The sequence below is a fragment of the Rattus norvegicus genome, chromosome 4, assembly GCF_021556685.1.
Source record: "Rattus norvegicus strain SHRSP/BbbUtx chromosome 4, alternate assembly SHRSP_T2T, whole genome shotgun sequence".
NCBI lineage: Eukaryota > Metazoa > Chordata > Mammalia > Rodentia > Muridae > Rattus > Rattus norvegicus.
The window spans coordinates 119585649-119608975 of NC_141537.1; the positions used below are offsets into that span (position 1 = coordinate 119585649).

Consider the following 23327-nt stretch of genomic DNA (forward strand, 5'->3'; position numbering starts at 1 on the left):
TTCCCCAAACCTTCCCTCCCTTCCTGTCCAGAACAGGCAGCCTTGATGACTTCATACTTCTGCTCCTCCTCTTCAGACCCGTGGTCACCGCATGCTGGCTTTAGCGCATCCTGGGTGTGAGTCCTGCCTGTCCCTGTGGTGCTCAACTCCCAGTCATTGTCTCTCAGTCCCTGAGGTAATCCACTAGCAAAGTGAGAAGGGCTGTTGTGGCTCAGAGGTTTGGAGGGTCTAGCCCAGGTAGATCCAGGTGCCCTGAGAAGGCTCTGAAGGAGGAACCCCTGCAGGCTTCATAGGCAGCTCAGACACTGGTCAGGGGATTGTCCCTAAGACCTTGGGCTGTGTGGGCTGGGAAGAGATGAATCCTTGGTAGGTGGCCTTTGGATTTCTCTCAACAGAGCCCCAGACTAGGTCCAACTTTGATCCTAGGAAGGGCTGAGCAGTCCAGAGCTGGTGAAGGGTAGTGGGTATAGCAGGTGTCCTACCCATGTTGTAGAGACAGACACCTTGGCAAGTAGAAGCTAACATGCTATGTTTTGTCCCCTACAATGTATGGAAGAACCTAAGAAGTCCTGGCGTCCAGGGGCAGGGGTAGCTCCTCTACAGAGGCTCCCCTCAGATATGGCTCCATACGTGGTCACATAGACCAGAGCCTTCTTCTTCCCAGAGGCCCAGTGAGCCAAAAAACATCTTCTAATTTGTATTCTAGCTGTGTGTGGCCATCTTTTTTGGGTAGAGGACACACTACGGTGCCATTAAGTGCAGTGTAGAGAGTATTCCCACAGCCCTAGAGCCACTGTGTAGAGACCAGGCTGGGTGGACCATGTTAAAATTGGTGCATTTAAAAACAAAGATATCCAACCTTGAAGGCCTTTCTGCAGGGGTAGGAAAAAAAATATTCATGGCTGAACATGGGCTACCCCAGTATGATGCCAGCACTGCATTTAAATGGCAGTGTTCCAGACTTAATGAAACTTCACTGTGTCATACTGCCTGCAGCTACACCGACCCCATGCTTCTGAAAACAACAGACTGTGATGGAGGATAGCACTCACCTTGATCTATCCATGGCATGAAGGAAACAGTGTGAAGCAAAGCAACAAGAGACTCATATCTTGATGAGTGAGCCTTACGTGTCATACTTAAGTGATCGAGGTAGGCTTCCCATGTTCTCACAGTCTAGGAAGTAGGCACTAATCCTCTGGGTGACTGCATCTCTAGAGGGCACAAAGGATCTTGAGAAGACTGATCGCCTGCAGCTTGTGAGCACTGTTAACTGGTAAGGTTTACACCCATCTCCAAGGAGCAGAGGAGACATTTACAATGACAAGCATTGTGAGGCTTTTCTTACAGAAATATGAAGATATTCCAGATTGGACACTGACTGCCAGATAAATTATACCATCCAAGTCTATCTTAGTTGAATTAGTGAGTTTATTGAGCTGTGTATAAGAATGAGAACAAGGAGTTACTTACAGGAGCATGGATGACTCAAAGGCAGCTTCATCACTGGAAAGGCACAGGCATGACTTACAAAACATCCATTCATTCTGGAGCCCTGCACCACTTCCAAGCAGCTCTGAAGGTAAGTCTCTTCTCTCCAGCAGTAGCTGCTAATAGAACCTTGGGGTGGGCCTCAGTGAATCCTTTAAGGTTCAGGTGCTTCCTGATCTTGTTAAGTTGTCTCACCTCTTGAACCTGTCTTACAAGTCTCATGAGCTTTCAGAAAGTAGCTATTTCCTAGGAAATAAAATGAAAGGGGTAGCGTTTCATTTCTTAGGAAATAGCTACATAGCAAGTTTACTGCAGAGTGCACTGCTGTAAGAGAAAGTGATAAAGGCACTTTTTTTCTAACTTCCAAATAAGGAGACTATAGTGACTATATGCACACCCATATTCTACTTCTGAGGAGTCAGAGATCTTCTCTACCAGGATAACAGGGTTCTTGGGTTCCAAACACAGGCGATAGTTAGAAATGTACTTTTATTGAAGCCTGGGGGTAAATGAGCTTTCTTAGTATTTTGTATAACTCTGCACATCTTTCTAATGAAAATCTCTACTCTGAGGATGTAAACATGAGCTAAAACACCTCAAGACCCTGGGATGCTGATCTTTTCCCCAAACACCCTTCTGATACTTGCATCAGTATCCAGTCCTGGGGAGCTCCTGGCTTGTTTGTGGGCTGGGCTCGGCTGTAGTGATGCCTGTGTGAGTGAAGACAGTAGAATAAGAAACTCAGTGTATCCATGTGTGAACCTGGCAAAGAATTAAAACAAAGGTGTCATTCACTGAGTCTGAGAAGGACAATGACCAGAGGCCAAAGCTCATGGCTTCCTGAAATGTAGGAACAGAGAGAGAGAGAAACCTTCATGTTCACTTCCCATGTTTACATTCAACCAACTAGGGGTCCTGGCGGTAGGTGAACTCCAGCCTTACAGAAACTTCTGGTCCACACTCAAAAGAGAAATACATACATTAGTATTTTGCACGGTTTCTAATACAACAGTAATATCGGGCTAGGTATATGAAACACAGGCACCCCAGACACCTCGAATGCAGCAGAGCCCCCACACTCCCTGTCAGCCATCACATGCATTAGAAGCTGGTGTGCAGCAACAAGCTTTTATTGTTAATCACACTGACATGACAGGGTTCACTGGTTCCTGTAGCAGAGTTTAGAGAAGCATGCTTGCTCCACAGGAACTCAAGGTCACAGCCCCCTTTCCTAGGCAGAAGGGAAGGGATACTTTAATTGAATTGTCCGAATACCCACTAACCTCCAGAACATAGTCAGGAAGCGTTGGCCTGTCTTCTGGAAGCCCATGCCCAGGTAGAGGGTCATAGCACCTTGTTGCAAGGTACTGGTCTCAAGGACAACATCAGTGTAGCCCTGGTCCCTGGCAAACTGGAGGACAGTTCTGACCAGTGCTTTCGCTATCCCCTGTCCTCGATGCTGTGAGGACACAGACAGGCGAAAGAGCTGCAGCTGCTTCCTCCCTGATGGAGGATCCTTGACTGGCAGAGCAGCCACTATGCCCACCACCTGGTTTCCAGACTCAGCCACCCAGAAGGAGCCATGTGCATTCAGGTAAGACTTGGTGATGTCAGCCATGTCTGTCTGCAAACATGTAGCCACATACTCCTTCCAGGGCTGTCCAGCAAGGAACCGCAGGAGTAGGAGCAGAAAGAAGATGCATACAACAGCCAGCAGCCAGGAGCCAGACACCAAGACCAGGGCAAGGGGCACCCCAAGTAAGAGTAGGAGGGTTCGGGGCAGCATAAGCATGTGGCGGAAGGTGGAGGGGATGTGTTCTTCCATGCCCTTGGTGAACACATCCACGACACTTTTGTGGTCGCTGTCTTGGTACTGGCGGATGTGATAAGGAGCCATGGGAGACTTCTGGGTCTCAAATCTTGGCATCCAGGAGAGACAGCTATACCTATCCCTGAACCCTGCAGAAGAGAGAAGCCATGTGAGTCTCCTGAACTTCCCTTTCCCAACCTCCCAGGACCCATGTAGGCCCTGTTCAAAGGTGTATTTTTCTGCTGTCACCATAAAGGAAGCCGGACACTAACACTGAGAGGAAGGAAGAACCTGAAGGCCCCCTGCACCCTCCCTTTTCGTCGCTAGCCACTGGGTGCTCTTATTCTCTCTGATCAGGTGTGTCCATCTGTCCATCAGGGAAACGGAACATTTGGTTTTAACGCTCTGACCTGTGGGCAGCATGCCCACGATAAATTGCCGCTATCCCCTTACTCAGTTACAGGCTCTTTGGTCTTTGGTACTGAGATGGCACCTTTGTGCTGGAAGATGTGATGTCCCAAGAACTGTGTTTCCTAGTCACAGCCCTGCCTCACAGAGCTGTGTTTCCAAGCTCAAGTTCCAGCAAAGCCTTTCTCCTCACTAGAAAGACTTGATGTGGTGACCAAGGGTTAACTCCAAGCGCCCACCCTTAGATATTATTGTGCAATACAAGCCCCAGCTTTGCTTCTCTTCCTCTCACCTGCTAATACAGAGCCAGGAGTGTCTGGAATGGTTCCTACTTCTAAGTCACACTAAGAAGAAACTACTGCCCTCCCTCTGGGCAGTAGAACTGCGGAGGAAATGCCTTGGGTGGCTCCAGAATAATTGTAAACCAAAGGCCCAGAACTGGACTGAGAAGGTAGCACACATCCATCTTTCCTTGTGACCCCATCAAATACACCTGGACAAGCAAGCTCTGGAGTGGTACATTGGGCCCCACCATTATGAAGCCCACCACCATCTTGTTTCCTTCACTTCTTATTGGTTTTCTCCAATTCTCATCCTGGATATCTGAATGTGCTTGCTATGATAGTGTCTCTTTCTATGGTGTGTGTGTGTGTGTGTGTGTGTGTGTGTGTGTGTGTGTGTGTGTGTGTGAAAAGCAACCCTTTACAGGGGGCCATCCAAGACCCTTGAACGTATCAGGTATTTACATTATGATTAATAACAGTAGCAAAATTAGTTATGTTTGGGGGTCCCCACAACAGGTGGAACTATATTAAAGGTTTGAGAAGCATTGTTAGATTTGGTCACTGGCTATGTGCTCATACCTCCTGCCTCAGTAAGGGCCTTTATAGCAGTGTTCACCCCTGCCTTGGCTGTAGCTACTCCTACTGAAATGGATCTGTAGCCTACACTGACCTCCCCACTCCTTAGCCACAGTGTGAAGGAGGCAACTCTTGTGTTTCATGAGCCCCTTTCCATCCCAGTAGATCTGCTTTCCAAATAACAGTCCCCAGGTAGGGCATCTGCTGGAGTTCTGAGCCATGCTCACACACAGGGATCTTCTCACACCAGCTAACAGCAGCATCACTATACCGGTATGGGCAAGAGTGGCTTACCTGACTCTCTTTTCCACGTAAACATGAGAAATTTTATTTAAAGAAAATATGAGAATATTTTTGTAAGGACAAAAGGGGAATGCCACCATGCCCAGTGAAAGGGAATATTTCAGATATTGAAGGAATTTAGTGTGGTAAAATAGGGTTTTGCCTTGGATAATAATGACTAGATTTTTTTTCCCAAATGAAAACAAAACAAAACAACAACAACAACAAAAATGAGGGTAAAGCCAGGCAGCCGGAGTGAGCGGCAAATGAAGGGCACAAAGTCTTCAGGGACAACCTACGATGGTGCAGTCCTGTGCTGCTACTGGGGTTCCTTAAGTCAAAATTAAGCTCATCTACACGACCCAACGGCCCACAGTTTAAAACAGTGGGTTCTTGTTAGACTGTAAGATATTAATCTCCTCTCAGCATTTGTAAAAAGTACTTAAAAATGCAAACATTTTAATTAACTACTTCTGCTTTTTGTTATCTTTGTCAAAAATTTAACTAGGTAGAGAACCCATCTTAAGCTGATGCTCATTAGGTCTAATTTGTTTTTGTTAACCTCTCTAAATAACCACTTTTATAAGTAATTTTCCCAGTAAATTTAACACCCTATGCATCTGTGTAGCAATCTACGTCTGACCTTGTTTATAGTTACAGACATTTAATTCATGTAGAATGATTGACACAACACATTTTATACAGAAGTTGTAATGTATACTTATGACCATATAATTCTTTTGCTATTTGTACTATTTTTAACCAGTATCATTCAGAATTAAAAACAAAACCAATCACAATTAGTACTGTTATCTAAAATCCTGGTGTATATGTCTTCACCTTGACAGAAGACATACTTTATTGCTATATTCATAATTTATTTATTGCATCTGTGTATAATCATTGACACTGTTCCCCATTATGGGTCTAAAGTTTATTTTTAAATAGTTAATGCTGTAGACCTTTTACCTTACCTGGCCAAAGAACCAAAATTTTGCTTCAAAACCAAAACTAGGCAGATTAATAAATAATGGGGGGAGGATCTTTAGTTCTGTGTAATTCTTCCATGTGGTGACGCAAACTGATGTGTGTGTGTGTGCGTGCAAGCGCGCGCGCACGCACGCACGCGTGAAGCTGTGAGTGTTGTACTATTTTTAACCAGTATCATTCAGAATTAAAAACAAAACCAAATCACAATTAATACTGTTATCTAAAATCCTGGTGTATATGTCTTCACCTTGACAGAAGACATACCTAATTGCTGTATTCATAATTCATTTATTACATCTGTGTATAATCATTGACACTGTTCCCCATTATGGGTCTAAAGTTTATTTTTAAATAGTTAATGCTGTAGACCTTTTACCCTACCTAGCCAAAGAACCCAAATTTTGCTTCAAAATTGTGAGTGGAGGTTAGAAGGCAAGCTTGTGGAGTTGGTTCTCTCCTTCCTCCTTAGGTGGGCTCAGGGGATTTTATTCAGGTCTCAAGCTTGCTGGGCTATCTTAATGGATTACATACTGAATTTTAACACTAGCTTTCCTTAAATGTTTGCTCATTAGTTCTGTGTGGTGTTCTTTAAGAATTAATATGGCTACCGTCTACAGACATTTTTGCAAAAATACAGCCTCTAATGGACATCCCCATTAGTGTTTTTGGATATGCTAAGATAGTACCAACTGGATAAACAAAATGTAAAAAAATTGACAAGTAGGATTCTAGGGTTTATTGGCATTAATTCCTTGACATCTGTCACTCATTCACACCTTCAACACTGAATCAGATCTGTTGGGACAGATCTCATCCCAAGGATGAGAGACAAGATCAAACCACCATAGCCAAGCAATAGTATCTTCAGAGAACATTCTTCAGAGATGTGGAAAGATTTGTCAGTACCAGAACCAAGTCACAATGGCATGATGTTGCTTGTCTGCAATTCCAGTACTTGGGAAGCTGAAACAGAAAGGCTGACAACTGCAGGACAGCCTGGCCCTCATGAGTAAGGGCCAAAAGTAAAGCAGAGAAGTTAAAGAGAAATGGTTTTTATACATTTTATACCTGACACATTTTCCAACCTTGGTTCATACTTTTATTGTTTATATTTGCTTCAGAACAAGGCATATTTCAGAAATTCTCACTCCAAGTCACAGCTGCTTCTGTTACACATATGCTGTGTTCTGACACACATCTTTTTGTGCCAGAGAATTTTCTTACAAGTAAGAAGTCATTCTGACAATCAACCAGGTACACGGTGTCAGGATCTCATTTTTTAATATGACACAGATCTCAGAGTTGCTACTGACAGCGGAGAATGATTGGGGACAGATAGGGACACTTTCATATTCTGTATTATGAAGACACCCATACTCCACACTGAGGAAAGGAACCTAGTGCTGACACCCTCTCATTTGTTTTGAGTTAACCTCCCAGGTACCTCTGGAGGAGTATAAGGTTGATCTCAGTAGAAACTAATTAGACTCTGAGTTTCAACGTGCCTAGATCCAAACATCTGCAGATGAGAAAGAGTGCAGAAAGCTAACAAAGCAAATATCATCTGCCCAGCGAGGCAAAATGGAGCTCCAGGATTATTGGCTGTCTTTGCCTATGGCCCAATCTCCTCCTTTATATAATCTGCTGGGTGGAGATGGTATAAAATACATGTCTTTAGGGTAATTAATCTACATTCTTAAGACTGTTGGCTCTCTCTGGATAAACTGTAATATTATGATTCAAGCCCTTTATTCATTGGGTTCGCTGACAGGTAGCAAGAATCAAAATCTGATTTTACTATCTAGGTGGCCATCCTTTCCACGAGCAGTACCCTGGTCTTGCACAATTTCCTGAGGCTGATGGATTTTGGGGACTTGATCCCAGTATCACGTCCTTCTGTCTGCTCAAGAAATTTGCCTTTTTCCTCTGTCACAGCTGTGAGAGTCCACTTGTCTCTAGATCTCCAAGCACCGAAAGAGCTCCTTCAAAGTAGGACCCAAGCACGCCACATCCCCGTTTTTACCTGAGAGCATACTCGGGTAAACAGAGTCTCAAAAGCTGATGAATTGTAACTCACGTCCTGGTGAATATTTTTCTTTTCACAGGAAAAGGGCATTCAACACAGGCTAAGAACAAAGCTGACACTCAATACCATACCTCAACTACTAGGCCCAACCTGTAGGGTGCTTTCTGCTTCCGAAGCCGGGACAAAGCAGAAGTAGCTATCCTCAGCCTCCGCCACAAGCGCCTAGCATTAATAGTAGTTTGCTGAAGTTCATATAAACATAGCCAGGAGTCCGCCCACCGGAAACAGGCTGCCTTGGAGTCCGTCCACCTGATCAAACATTGAGCTCTTCCGGAAGTAGAGAGCTTCGTTTCCAAGGGGACGATCTTCTGAGACGGACAGGAGACTGAGGGTGAGTTCCGCCCTGTAGCTCTTTCCATGCGGACAATTTTGTGGGCTAAGTGTGCATGTCTTCGCCAGTGTTTGTCGCGAGCCCTCCCAAGCCGCGGGTGGAGAGCGACATAGTCTCAGGAGTGCGGCTCCGGCCGGAAGGCCACTCGGCTGCGCGCGCGCCGGGGCGCCCCCTGCAGGCGATGCCGGAGGCTGAGGCTGGAGGAGCCGCGTGCGGACCGCTCAGCTACAGCCAGGCCCAGTGCTGGGAGGGAGTTGCTTCCGAGAGTGGCCCCCACGCCCGGCTTTAGGGGGCCAGCGGGCTCCCAGGGGGCGGGAGGGATCCAGGCAGGAAGCCCGGGAGTACAGGGACGTCTTGTTGGAAAGCCTGACCAACCTAAGTGAGGGCAGGCCATGCCATCCAGGCCGGAGAAGTCAGGCAGGGAAGTTAGGGCTTTAGCTTCAGCTCTGACTTCCTCCTGAAGGACCCGGTGACCATAAGGATAGGTTAGAATTGCATTACTGGTGGCCAGGGCCCGTATGAGGACGTTGTTAGGATGTTAATGATAAGGGGTGATGGTAGTGTCTGTGACAAGGATGAGTCAGAATTAGAAGTGGATGTAGAAGAGTCAGAACATGGGCGTTGCCTTAGACCACCTCCTGTTGCTAATACCACAATACTTCATCGGGAGGGTGAGGTATTTTATTGTGTTTTCCTAGAAGAGGCTTTCTTTGTGTATCTCTGGCTGTCCTGAACTCACTCTGTTGACCAGGGTAGCCTCAAACTCAGAGATCTGCCTGCCTCTGCCTCAAGCCAGGGAACAGGTTAGGAGGCTAGGCAAACTTGCTTTCACCACAGACTTGCTCTGGAGATGTTAGCCATTATTTTGATGTTTTTACATGACAGAGCATACGGATCACACCTACCATATTCTTTATCAGTTCGATGCTAACATGAGAAAGGCTGTGTCAGGACATTATAAAACTTTTTCTATAACAGAAACCTTCACACATAATTCTAGAAAATCAGAGGTAACTTTCTGTTACGTTTAAGTTTTGTGCTTTTTAAATTTTTTTTAATATTTTATGTGTAAGTATGTTTTGCCTGTATATATGTGTGTGTGCCACTTGGGTGCCTGGTACCAATGGAGGCTAGAAGAGGGCATTGGATCTGCTGGGACTGGAGTTACAGATGGTTGTGAGCCACCTTCTGAATGCTGGGTCTTGGTCATCTGCAAAAGCAGCAAATGTTCCTTTTTTCTTTTTTTTTCCTTAAAGATTTATTTACTTGTTATATAAGTACATTGTAGCTGTCTTCAGACATACAGGAAGAGGGGATCAGATCTCATTACAGATGGTTATGAGCCACCATGTGGTTGCTGGGATTTGAACTCAGGACCTCTGGAATAACAGTCAGTGCTCTTATCCACGGAGCCATCTCTCCAGCCCCCTTTTTTCTTTTTAATTGGATAGTTTATGTATTTACATTTCAAATGTTCCCCCTCTCATCCCCTGTCCCCCTGCTTCTATGAGGATGCTCCCTCTCCCACCCATCCACTCCCCCCTCAACACCCTGGCATTCCTCTATATTGGGGAAATGAGACTTCACAGGACCAAGGGCTTCTCCTATTGATGCCAGACAATGCCATCCTCTACTACATATGTGGCTGGAGGCATGAGTCCGTCCCCCCCACCCCCATGTATACTCTTTGGTTAGTGGTTTAGTCCCTGGGAGCTCTGGGAGGTCTAGTTGGTTGATGTTGTTCTTCCTGTGGGGTTGCAAACTCTTTCAACTCCTTCAGTTCTTTCTCTAATTCCTCCATAGGGGTCCCTGTGCTCAGTCTGATGATTAGCTGCAAGCATCTTAATCTGTATCAGTAAGGCTCTGGCAGAGCCTTTCAGGAGACATTCATATCAGGCTCCTGTCAGCAAGCACTTCTTGGCATCAGCAATAGCGATGCAAAGGACACTGTCAATAGGACAAAATGGCAACCAACAGATTGGGTAAAGGTCTTTACCAATCCTACATCTGATAGAGGGCTAATATCTAATATATACAAAGAACTCAAGAAGTTAGACTCCAGAGAATCAAATAATCCTATTAAAAAAATAGGGTACTGAGCTAAACAGAGAATACTCACCTGAGGATTATCGAATAGCCAAGAAGCACCTAAAGAAATGCTCAACATCCTTAGTCATCAGGGAAATACAAATCAAAACAACCCTGAGATTCCACCTCACACCAGTCAAAATGGCTAAGATTAAAAACTCAGGTGACAGGTGATGCTGGTAAGGATGTGGAGAAAAAGGAACACTCCTTCATTGTTGGTGGGATTGCAGACTGGTACAACTGCTCTGGGAATCAATCTGGAGGTTCCTCAGAAAATTGGACATAGTGCTACCTGAGGACCCAGCTATACCTCTCTTGGGCATATACCCAAAAGATGCCTCAACATATAACAAAGACACATGCTCCACTATGTTCATAGCAGCCTTATTTGTAATAGCCAGAAGCTGGAAAGAATCCAGATGTCCTTCAACAGAGTAATGGATACAGAAAATGTGATACATCTACACAATGGAGTACTACTCAGCTATCAAAAACAATGACTTTATGAAATTCATAGGCAAATGGATGGAACTAGAAAATACCATCCTGAGTGACGTAACCCAGTCACAAAAGAACATACATGGTATGCACTCACTGTTAAGTGGATATTAGCATAAAAGCTCGAATATCCAAGATACAATCCACAGACCATATGAAACTCAAGAAAAAGGAAGACCAAAATGTAGATGCATCAGTCCTTCTGAGAAGGGGGAACAAAATACTCACAGGGGGAAATAACGGGACAAAGAGTAAAGCAGAGACTACCCCACCTGGGGATCCATTCCATATACAGCAGCAAATGTTCTTAATGGCTGAGCCAACTCTCCAGTCGTGGTTTATGTTCTGTTTTCTGAGGCAGGATCTCATATAACCCAGGCTAGCCTGGGACCGGAGTTGTGTAGTTGAGGGTGACTTTGACCTCTTTTCAGATGAAAATGTAACTTTATACACATCTAATAGGATATATTAGAATAGGCATAGACAAAGAAGAAGCTCAAAGAGTCAGTGCCATTTTGCTTGCAGGGAGGAAGGCGTAAGAAACTGGAACAAACTAGGGTTTTGAGGAAAACATTCCAAGACTTGCCTCCAAAGGAGTTACGGAACATAAAGTTAGGATTCAGGTGCCAAAGTTAATCCTTGCCGCTTAATGTACACGTGTAATAAAGAGTCCAAAATTCCGTTTGGAATAAGAAGTTTTTCATTAAGTATACAACAGTTTGTTTCTCAGAAAGTGATAGGTCACCCTTTAGATGTGGTTTCAGGTCAACCTTTACACGGGGTTTCAATTATGCAAGTACCAGAAAATCTCAAGTACAAATAACACCTATGCTGATTCAGGCAAGTGTAACACTGAGTCAGTGTTTTAGGTCCTGTTGGTTGTGTTGTAAGCCATCTCTGCAGCCAACATTTTGGGTTTATAAATGTCAGCAGTTATTATATTTTGGTTTTTATTGTATATGCTCACTATAACCTTTTTGTTTTTGTTTATTTTTGAGACAGGTTCTCACTGTGTAGCTCTGGCTATTTTGAAACTAACTATGTAGACCAGGCTAGCCTCAAACCCACAGAGATCCACCTGCTTCTCCCTTCTGAGTGCTGGAATTAAAGGCGTGTGCCACTATGCCCAGCTGATGTTCACCATAGTTAAAACAACAGATGACACACATTAAGTGAAGAGAGTTGAATTTTAATGATAATCATGGTAATTCTTGAGATAATGCTTACACAGAATGAACCAGTATTGATTAATTGGCATTTTACACACACCGACCAAGAAAACTTAAAACGACTATCAAAGGCAGTCTCCCCTGAGTAGACTATGGTAATGTCTACTATTAAATATTTAAATATGGATGCCAAAGTATTACAGAGAGCACTATAGTTCACTTGGAGTAAAAATAGCCTGTCAGTCATCCTAATCAGGATCTTACAAAAGCATCAGGTTTCCAGGAGAGACACTATTCTAGAAAAGTCAGTAAATCTTTTGATAGTTTTACATCTGTAAAACCAGGAACAGGCTATCTCTTGGAGTCTGAAGAAGATAGCCAGTCCCACCATGACAAGATTCCAGCCACAGTGGAAGATGAAAAGACCTTCCTTCAGCTACGTCCCTGGTTCTAGAGGAGTTTCCTGTGTATACACGTTTGTGGCATCTGAGCCTTAGAAGTAGGTCTTTGTAAAACTTACTAATTTGCACAAAGATAAAAGTAGGTGTGAATGTAATTTTAACCACAGTGCCAGGTATGTCTGTGAGTCCTTCAGTCCAATGTCATCTGTCCATTGATTTCACTGAAGTTATGTGGATGAGGATTGTTTTTGTCAGCAAGACTGTTTTTTCACTCAGGATGAACTTTTTTTTTTTTTTTTTTGGTTCTTTTTTTCGGAGCTGGGGACCGAACCCAGGGCCTGCGCTTCCTAGGCAAGCGCTCTACCACTGAGCTAAATCCCCAGCCCCCAGGATGAACTTTTTTACACTTTTAAAGATAAAACCAACATGTCCACTACTATCCTTAGATTTAATGGTTATTTGTTTGAAGGATCTGTCTCAAATAGTCATCTTATTAGTCTCTCTAAAGCATGCTTTGAGCACCTAGTGTGCCTTATCAGAGCTCCAGCCTGAAGAGATTTCACTGTATATCTGGGTCACTTCTCTTCCAAATCTCACTCCAGCAGTGAGATGTTAGCCCAGACTAGCTGAACAGAAAGACCATCATCGTTTGATTTCAGCCTGAGCCCAATTTTTCTGTCTTGATCCTTACAGAAAATGACTTCAGGGATCTTTCATTTAATTCCTGCTCTATCGATCCCTATACCATTATATGGTGTGGGTGTCACTGCATAGTTCACTTGGGAGACCCTGCTACTAGCCGAGTCTGGGCTAGTGCTCCAGGGGCCAAGGCTAGAAGTGCACAAATTTCTTTTTTATATAAACCCAACCTCGTGTGTTTGGATATAGATAAAGATTTCCAGTCTGAATGATGGGAGCAGAAGCCTCTGTAAAAATTGTTGGGCTGGCAGGGTTGGTGGACAGGGTAGTTTGGGCTTGAATTACCTATGTTCAAGAGCAGGTTAAAGACTCGTTCTGTTTTGTTTTGTTTTGAGGCATTTTCCAGACTGTAAAGACCCACGCTCCTAATCTCCTCTAATCTTGAACTTCTGATCCTCCTCTTCTGACCTTCACTGGATTCTAGGTGAGCACTATCACACCTGGTTTTATACAGTGTTTGGGATTGAACCCAAGGTTCTATGCATGTGCTTGAGTACTCTACCAATCAATCATCTTCCCAGGCCCTCTTTTCACTACCTTTTCTTTATGAGCAGCCTTTAAATTATTTTAAGACGTTTATTTTCAATTTATGTGTAAATGTGTGCCTACATGCTCACATCAGATACATTCTGGATGCCCATGGAGACCGGAAGGAGGTATCTGATCCCCGGGAGTTGGAGTTAGAAGTGGTTGTGAGTCTCCTGATATCAGTGCTAAGAACCAAGCTCAGGTCAAGAACAGTAAATACTCAAAAGTGCTCAACCATCTCTCCAGTCCCATGAAGAGCTTTTCCAAAACCTCCTCAGTTAGGCTGGGAATAGGCCAAGCATGGTGGAGCAAGCTTGTGGCCACACTGCTAGTGTGGGGAAGCAGTAGGACTGGGAGTTCCAGGCCAGCCTAGCTCCGAACGTGAGACTAACACAAGATTAAACTGACATATTTAACTACGTTCTGTTTGTTTTTCATCCCTGTGGTTTTACTTAATGTTATTACTGGTTTGACAAATCAACATTACAATGCTGACTTTGTGTTGTTTGAGGGCTGGGGCTTATGCTGAAAATTGAACGCGCTTGTGCACATATTTGCAGACTGCTTGATCACTAAGCCATTTTTCCTGCCAACATGAGAACTTTTTTAAAAAATATTTTTTAAGATTTATTTACTCATTTTACTTATGTGAGTACACTGTAGCTGTCTTCTGTCTGATGCCAGGAGAGGGCATCAGATCTTATTACAGATGGTTGTGATCCACCATGTGGTTGATGGGAATTGAACTCAGGACCTGTGGAAAAGCACTGTGTGCTCTTAACTGCTGAGCCATCTCTCCAGCCCCCACGTGACAACTTTTTTTTTAAAGTTTTTTAAATTTATTTTTCTCTCATACAATATATCCTGACCAAGCTCCCACTCCTCCCAGCCCTTCCCCACCTCCCCTCTCCCCTAGATCCACTCCCTCCCATCTCCCCTTAGAAAAGAGCAGGCTTTCCAGGGAGGCACCTGAACATGACACAACAAGATACAGTAAGACTAGGCAGAAACTCTCACATCAAGGCTGGGCAAAGCAACCAGTAGGACACAGTAAGAGGAAAAGGGTCCCGGAAGCATCAGACACCCCCATCCCCACTGAACATGGCAGCTTTTAACCCTTTAGTCACACCAAACCTTGCTATTGGTTGGATAGTTGTTCTCAGCCTTTCAAGATGATACAAAGGACATCTTATTTTATCATCATCAAACTTCAATTAGTTCCTCAAGAAAAAAAAACTAGCAATGGACAGATATAAAAGATGAGTAGAACTTAGAACCTAGAAGATTGGCCAAACCAAAGAATCAGTTAAGATGTTGGTGGTAGAATATGCTTAGCCTTGGAAAGGCCTTAAATCAGTGTCCATCATTAAAAAGAAAACTGATGGTTGAAATTGTTCTTAACGTTTATTTATTCTTTCGTAATGTATAGCAAGTCAGTTATACCCAGGACAATGCTCACAATAGATGAGCCCTTGTGCTGTGCACAACCCTACACTTCTTTTACATCACATTGTGGACGTGAGCCAGCACAGCTGGTGAGAATTACTTAACACTTGTATGCTTTTGGTCAATTCCACGTTTAAATATATGTCTGAGTAAGGTATGGTATTTGAGTATAATAAATTATTTTTCTCAGTATTTGTGGCCAGGCTTTGTTAAAGGATAAATAAAGTAGATGAGAAAGCTAGGAAGAGTATGGTGAATTCAGGTCTTGTTACTGCTCTAGGTGATCTGTGACCCATTGGTCTTCTATGAGGAGAGCAGTCCTTGACTGTGCACAGAGGCTACCCATCTTTCCAAGCAGGGCACCAGCTGCTTCCTTTGGCCTTTCCCCGGAAATGGGAGAAGTAGAAACAGCTCAGCACAGCTAGAAACACACCTTATAAAGATGCCAAAGATGCTTTAGAAGTGGACTTTACTACTTTAGGAATTCTACAGTTTATGAAGTTAATTTGTTAGCTCCAGCTGTCAGCCTGACATAGCTTTCAGAGTCACCTGAGAAAGGACTTTCAATTGAGGGATTGTGCAGATCTTATTGACGCATTGACCTATCTATGATGGGCTGCCTTGACTCTTACTTGTTGTGATATAGAAGGGCCTAGCCCACTATGAGCAGCACCATTCCCTGGGCAAGTGGTCCTGAACTGTATTAAAAATCTAATTAGTTAAGCAGAAGCCAGCAACTGAGTGAACAGTGTTCCTTCATGGTTTTGGGTTCTTGTAACTATAAGCCAAATAAGCCCTTTCCTCCTCTGAATTGCTTCTGGTCAGAATGTTTCTTCAAGCAATAGAAATAAAGCTAGAGCAGAAACAGGACAGTAGAACACGAGGAGTCTGTTAGGATGGTTACATCCGCGTGTGCTTTCACATGCCATTCTGGGCTCGGGGAGCAGAGGCAGGAGGATGGAAGTACAGGGCTAGTTATAGGCCAGTAAGGCTGTCACGTGAGACAGACAAAGAGAAACTGGGTGGGAAAGGTGGACATAATCTTTTACATTCAAAAAAAACCTGTTGCTCTTTTGTTTTTGTCCAAGAGAGACCTCCTTGTCTATGAAATGCAGTTAACACAGCAGCTGGACTTGTTTCCCGAGTGCAAGGTGACCCTTCTGTTATTTAAAGATGTAAAAAATGCAGGAGACTTGAGAAAAAAGGCCATGGAAGGATCTATAGATGGCTCATTGATAAATGCCAATGTGGTAAGTACAAAATATGGGAATGAGTTAACCAAGGCAGACATTTAAGAATATGCTCATTTTACCCTATAATTCTTTGATATCCAGGTAAAAAGTGTTTGCCCAAGTCACACTTGGGTGTTTTAAGTTTAAAATAACAAACAGAGTCTAAAATGCTGTATCCTTCCTAGGAAGGGTTATGGCCTAGCTCTGAGCACCTGTGTTCTGGCAGATGCCTGAGTTTTGGCTTCTCATATTGTGAAGTGGGAGTCTGCAGAAGAAGCATAGTATCTTATTGCTATTCTGTTGCTGTAAAGAGATACCATACCCAAGGCAGCTTATTAAAAAAGCACATAATTGGGGGGTTGCTTACAGGTTCAGAGGCTAGTCCATAGCCACCATAGTGGAGGGTGTGTGGCAGCAGTAAGGCAGGCTGGCAGGCAGGCAGGCATGTCAGTAGGGCAGTACCTAAGAGCTTAGATCTGGTCCACAAGCTGGAGGTAGAGAACACAACTGGGCCTATTGTGGCCTTTGAAGTTTCAAAAGCCCATCCCCAGTAATACCTCACACCCCATTGGCATCCGTGAACCCTCAAAGCCTATCTCCAGTGACACACCTCCTCCAAAAAGGCCACATCTCCTATGATGGCTCTTAGTTCTCAACCTGACTACATCTGGAATGAACTAAATCCCCCAAGTGGCTGGACATGCCTGTGAGGGAATCTTTGCTTAACTGAGTGATTTGATCAACATACTATAAAATAAATAAAAAATAAATACTTTCTTACTTCAAGAGAGAAGAACCAAGACATAGTCACAATCAAAACAAAAATCAACTTCCAACTGTAAACAACACAATGTCCAGTGTCTGGTATCCACTCATCATCTTCTGGGCTCCTCCTCCAGCTCTGCCTTCTGTAGCACACACAGCTGGTCTTCTAAGCTCAGGCAGCCTCTGTTCCACTGCTGCTGCTATTCTTGGGGCCCATACTGGCCTCTTCAGAATGCTGGGACTCCTGCAACTTCACCCTCACCAATGCCTTACCTGACCTCTCTCAGTGCCAAGCCTCAGCGGCTCTCCATGACCCCTTCATGCCTCCAAAACCAGTACCACCTGGGTGACTCTTAAACTTGCCAAGTTCAACTGCCAGCACAAAGTACAACCTTGACTACCTCTGGAACATAGCTTCTGTGTGCTCTCAGGAAACACTTCTGAGAGAATTGTACCTCAGTGATGCTGGTGTTTTTTAATCACTGCTAATTTGTCAGTTCCAGCTCACCAGGATCAGTTATCCAGTAACTCGGAGATTCCTTCTCAGTGGCGCTAGTCTCTTGTTAAGTGCGGCTGACTCTTCACTCCCAGCTGATCAGATGCACAGATTATTCATTACAAAAGGCTTCGTGGAGTCCTTGCTTCCCTCTGACACTTCACAAGCCAGGCTTCCATTGTCTGCCCTGCTTCCAACATTCTTATTTCCACGCTCCTACAGAAAAGCTCACTGGACTTTCAACACTCTGTGTGTGACTTTATCCCAAAAGTCATTCCACAATCCTCCTCAAAACAACATGGCCAGGTTCTTTACAGCAGTATTCCACTATCCTAATCCTAACTTCTGTCTCAGGTAGGTTACAATTGCTACGAAACACCGTGACCAAAGCAGCTTGGGAAGTAAAGTGTTTATTTGGCTTACATTTCCATATCACTGTTCATCAAACAAATCAAAGGAAGTGAGGACAAGAACTCAAGCAGGGCAGGAACCTGGAAACAGGAGCTGATGCAGAGACCATGGAGGAGTGCTGCTTACTGGCCTGCTTTCTTCTAGAACCTAGGCCCACCTGCCCAGGGTGCTCCACCCATACTGGCCCAGACCTTGTCACATCAATCACTAATTAAGTACGTGCTTTACAACCTGCCTATGGAGCCTGGTCTTATTGAGGCATTTTCCCAATTGAGGCTTCCTCTTCTCCAGTGACTCGAGCTTGTGTCAAGTGACATAAAACTAGTCCTTCCTAAACAACCCACCAATTGAGAACCAAACATTCAAGCATAGGAGCCTATGGGAGCCATTCTCATTCAAACCAACACAAGTGGCAGAGTGGTTAAGGCACCAGGTTCGCACTTACTGTGACACAGGAAGAAGTGCCCTATTGTTCTTTGCATTGTGCATATCCCAACAGTCCTGCAAGGGGAGTACTGTGCATTGTCTCCCTTTGATAGGTAAGACAGCAACTTGCCTGGTTCCCACATGGTAAGCAACAGGGCTGGGATTGAAACCCCGACGTCTTTATCCCACTCACCTCATTGTTCTGTGAGTAACACTGATTTCATTGAGTGTGTGGGGATTGAAGGAAACAATGTTGTGGCTTCTTCTGTATTAGAATAATGTGGCTTGTCCTGCAGCTTTAAAGTTATGTCATTTTTTTGTGTTGCAAGGGCCCTCGAGGTCATAATTTTTAAATACAGCCCATAAGAATTATGATCAAGGGACTGGAGAGATGACTCAGTGGTTAAGAGCACTGACTGCTCTTCCAGAGGTCCTGAGTTCAATTCCCAGCAACCACATGGTGGCTCACAACCATCTATAATGGGATTCAATCCCCTCTTCTGGTGTGTCTGAAGACAGCGACAGTGTACTCACATTAAATAAATAAATAAATCTTTAAAAGAAAAGAATTATGATCAAATAAACAGCTGGACTAAAGTTACCTCAGGCAGGCACAAAGTTAGGGACACTCCTGACTTTTTCTGTGCTAATATCTGTATTCTCTCTGGTAGATTGTCGATCCATTTCAAATACTTGTGGCAGCAAACAAAGCCGTTCATCTCCACAAACTGGGAAAAATGAAGACAAGAACTCTGTCTACTGAAATTATCTTCAACCTCTCCCCAAATAATAATGTAATGTGATGACTAACTTTATTTCTGTTGGCCTCATCATCTGAACCCCCACCCCTAACCCCACCCTCCCACCCCCGCTCCAATGTGACACCGAGGGCCAGGTTTCTCCAAGTAAGCTATTAGTGCTAAGCCAAAGTAGTTATGTGGAGAGGTCTGGGCAGAGCTGGTTAGCACTGCAAACTGCTGTGGAGTTGGTTTTTTGATCAAAGTTTAAACCACATGGGGCTGGTATTGTCTGCCCTTTCAATGTTGTCTTAAGTAGGCCCCTTGAGCATTTTTAAGCAACTGACAGAAACCCACATGATAAAACGTGAGTTATAGATATTTTTTGTGTCACTCTCCATATAAATTCCTTGAGGTGGAATCCGTATACTTTTTTTTTCATAGTCAGTAGTAGGAACTTTCTGTGACCTACTAGAGCCATTGACACCTGCTCCCTCACATATATATAACTCATAAACACATGCATGTATATGTGGTTATGGGGTATGCATATTCATGTGTGGGAATATGGGTGCCTCAGTGCCACGATGTGCTCGTGGAGGTCTAGAGAATGACCTTGGGTATTGGTCCTTGCCTTGTACTTGTTCCAGATAAGGTCTCTTTGTTTTTTGCCAAAAACACCACGTTATCTGGCCTGCAGCTTCCTGGGTTCTTCTGTCCCCAACTCTTATCGTGCTGTAGGAACACTGGGATTACAGATGATTGCTGCTGCGCCTGGCTGTGCATGGGTGCTAGGGAACTGAACACGTGTGCCAAGTGCTTTACCCACTGAGCCATAGAGTGCGATTTAAATGAAAGCTGTTGAGGTGATGACATTCTGCCTGTGACACAAGGAAACGATGCCTGTGCTCTGCTGATGACGATTTGGTATTATTGCTGTTAATCACCAGCTACCAGTATCAAAGGGAAAACTAAGAAGTCTTTGGCATGAATTAAACCACACTTGGTTACAAAGTTTATAAAATCAGTCAGCATGGCATCAGAACTCCTCATTAATAGAATCATTGGAAATAATTGATAACATCATCCTTGTTTGAGACACAGCTCTGGGGACAGAAAAGCAAATACAATCTTGATAATGAACAAGACAAAACTTAGTACCCTCAGATAAATGACAAGAGGAATACAAACTGGTCTGGAAAGCCACTTGGAGACAGAGGCAGGGGCGTTTGTGTGCAAAGCCAAAAAGTCTGGACTTGATCCAGAGGAGTAAAGTGCAAATGTAAGCAGGGCAGCAATAGTAGGTGCTGGAAAGGGTCATTGAAGGGGAAGGTACCCCAGAAACAGTGGGGCTGACTGAGCAGGCCAGGACTTAGTCCAGACAAGACACTGGCTCATTGTCTTTTGTTTCTTTCTCGTAGATTTCAGAGGCTTTGAAGAAGTTTGGCATCTCAGAAAGTAACACTTCAGTTCTGATTGTTTATGTTGAAGATGGAGACAAACAAGTGCATCAGGAACACCTAGTATCTCAAGTGGAAGGCCAGCAGGTGCCCTTGGAAAGTCTTCCTGAAATAACAAGGCTCTCAGAAGTCAGGAAGGTTTGTAGCACACAGCCTGAGGAGGTCAGCAGATGAATTCTGCTGACCTCCTTGCTCATCTCTGTTGTTTTGCGAATTTTGAACCATTAACATTTTAGTTAGTTACAAGGTAATGGGATTCATGACATTTATACACATCCTGTTTCTGCTTTCTCATATCCTCTTCCTCTCTTGCTCCCAATACCTTTTGAACTGTTAAGAACTAGTGCGGGCTGGAAAGCTGACTCGGCAGCTAAGAGCACCTGCTGTTCTTGCCGAGGACTCTGACTCCTGGCAAGCTCCTAGCCATCTTTGCCAACCCTTCCTGGGGAACCTGATGTCTTCTGGCCTTCATGGGAACTGCACACATGTAGTACACACACATAAAGGCAAAACACCCATATAAGTAAAAGTTTAAAATGGTTTAGAAATAGTAACATAATTTTACAAATTTTTAGAAGGTATTTATAAATGAAAGAACTTGGATGTGGAATGAAAACTGTAAGAAAAGGCATCTCTTTCCATATTGAATGACTTCATAAAGTTAATAGCTAGATGTGGACTCTTAAAATTGATACAAATACGGTTTATATGTCCAGGCAACTTGGTTTTTTATATTAATAACTACACTTAAAAAGAATATTTGACATTAGTGACGAATTGGCACCAACTGTGAACACTTTAAACGGATTTGTGATTTCAAATCATTAATGCCATAATTAAATGTTTATGTAATAACATCACGTGGACATAGCATTCACTGACTGTCCTTCACGTTTACAGATATATAAACTGTCATCACAAGAAGAGAGGATTGGGACATTATTGGATGGTATCATTTGTAGAATGTCAACAAAGGATGTTTTATAAGTTGTTTAAAATATCAACAGAAAATCATAGAGGTAATTACTAGCTTTTCTTTCCCACTTCTAAAATTAACATTCTCATCACAGGAAAAGGGAAGAAGGTACTACTACCAGTCCGTTTGTTTTTTTACTTCTTAAAGATAACCTCTGTCACTGGTTTTATCATTGTCATTTAGTCCTCTACTTATATTTCAAGACCTTTCATTTTTATACAATTGGAATAAAAAGTGCAAGCACCTAGAGAAGGCTTCGGTGCTCAAGGCTCAGCCTCAGTAATCCTTCATCACTTTGTCACTCACCTTATACTTCTGGCTTTTCCACATTGCCCTTCTAAGCTCTGGGTCCTGAGAGTTTTACGCCTAAGAATTTCTTTTACTCTAAGCCAGGTGTGGTGACTTTTTACAGTCCACTACTCAGGAGGCTGAGGCAGGAGAAAGCTACAAGTTCAAGATCAGCCTAAAGTACTATGTCAGTTCCCTTCTCAATAAATACACAGCAGTTCATTTAACTCTCTTAGCCACTTATTAAGTGGATATGTCTTTGTGCCTCTTTATACACGAGGCAACTGAAAGATTGTAGGAATACTAACCGATTAGCCTAGGGTCATGTAACTAGTATAAAACCATGTTTGACGGTTCCTTTTCCCCCTCACTTTATCTTGTATTTTGATTGTATCCATCACAATAGGTTTGGTCAAAGGTCAGCAAAACATTGCTCCTCAAAGGCCATCTGGTCCCTGCTCAATTACTCAATACCACCTTTGCAGTCTGAAAGCAGCTACAGAGGACAGGTGGATAGTGAGTGGCCTCTGTCCGTAAGCATTGAGTTGAGCTGGCGGTGGGCAGCCCTGGAGTTGAGGCTGTGGACTCCAGAGTTGGTTATAGTGACAGTCAGGCCTTAAAGCTCACTGGCTCAGTACAGCAGAAGGAAACATTTCGTTATCTTTAAGGTCATACAGACCATAGGGAAAACCGGCAGCTGTGTTTTAGGAGCCTTCTGCTGGGCCTCTCACCCTGGGCTTTTAGGTTACCGTGCAGCTGGGCAGAAGCTCTGGGGAGGCAGTGTACCTTGAAAGCATCCACACGGGAGAGACCATATTGCTCACCTCTTTTCTTTCATACAAGTTTTAAAATGGTGACTCCATGTTCTTCCCCCAAGCCCAGTCAGTTCTGCGCCTTCAGTCCTCTCTAGAGCTCCTAGTCTGAAAAGCCTGGAACCCTCTCAGAGTGCAGTTCTAGGGTTGTTCTCTAGGTACCCTGTGGTGGTTTGAATACACCTGGCCTAGGGAGTGGCACTATTAGGAGGTGTGGCCTTGTTGGAGTAGGTATGGCCTTGACAGAGTTGGAGTAGTATGTCACTGTGGGCATGGGCTTGGGAGCCAGTCTTTTCTTGGTGGCCTTCAGATGAAGATGTAGAGCTCTCAGCTCCTGCACCATGCCTGCCTAGACACTGTCATGCTCCTGCCTTGATGATAATGGACTGAAACTCTGAACCTGTAAGCCAGCCCCAATTAAATGTCCTTATAAGAGTTGCCTTAGTCATTGTGTCTGTTTGCAGCAGTCAAACCCTAAGACATACCCCATACCCAGAATTCCTTTCTGAGTCACACCTCTTGAGCAGTCAGACAAGACTGCTCCATGGGGTTGGGGGGCGGGGTGGGGGCGCAGAGAATGATACAGAACAAAGAATAGGTGACTCTTACACACTTGCCCAAGATTGTCCAAAATGAA

General features: G+C 43.9%; 2 protein-coding genes and 1 pseudogene across 12 annotated transcripts; 1 reads left to right on the forward strand and 2 right to left on the reverse strand.

The window, feature by feature from the left end:
- Nucleotides 1-1413: 1413 nt before the first annotated feature.
- Nat8f1 (N-acetyltransferase 8 (GCN5-related) family member 1) lies at nt 1414-8158 on the reverse strand. Of its 2 annotated transcripts, none has more exon segments than NM_021668.3 (2): nt 1414-3450; nt 7999-8107. In NM_021668.3, a coding segment is annotated over 1 exon segment (696 nt). In that variant the 5' UTR covers nt 3419-3450; nt 7999-8107; the 3' UTR covers nt 1414-2722.
- Nucleotides 8159-8215: 57 nt separating this feature from the next.
- On the forward strand, nt 8216-23125 carry Tprkb (Tp53rk binding protein). 10 transcript variants are annotated; one of them, XM_087656711.1, is made up of 7 exons: nt 8216-8258; nt 11847-12512; nt 13449-13537; nt 16178-16337; nt 19089-19211; nt 20576-20752; nt 21515-23125. In XM_087656711.1, exons 4-7 carry the CDS (start codon nt 16197-16199, stop codon nt 21599-21601), a joined length of 528 nt encoding a protein of 175 aa, XP_087512837.1. In that variant the 5' UTR covers nt 8216-8258; nt 11847-12512; nt 13449-13537; nt 16178-16196; the 3' UTR covers nt 21602-23125. The 10 variants fall into 10 exon arrangements, with proteins under 10 accessions (XP_087512837.1, XP_087512834.1, XP_087512839.1 ...); XM_087656708.1 differs by having other exon boundaries at nt 12358-12512; nt 16176-16337; XM_087656713.1 differs by having other exon boundaries at nt 12358-12512; nt 16180-16337.
- On the reverse strand, nt 12892-14079 carry LOC148006309 (syntenin-1 pseudogene; annotated as a pseudogene).
- Nucleotides 23126-23327: the final 202 nt, after the last annotated feature.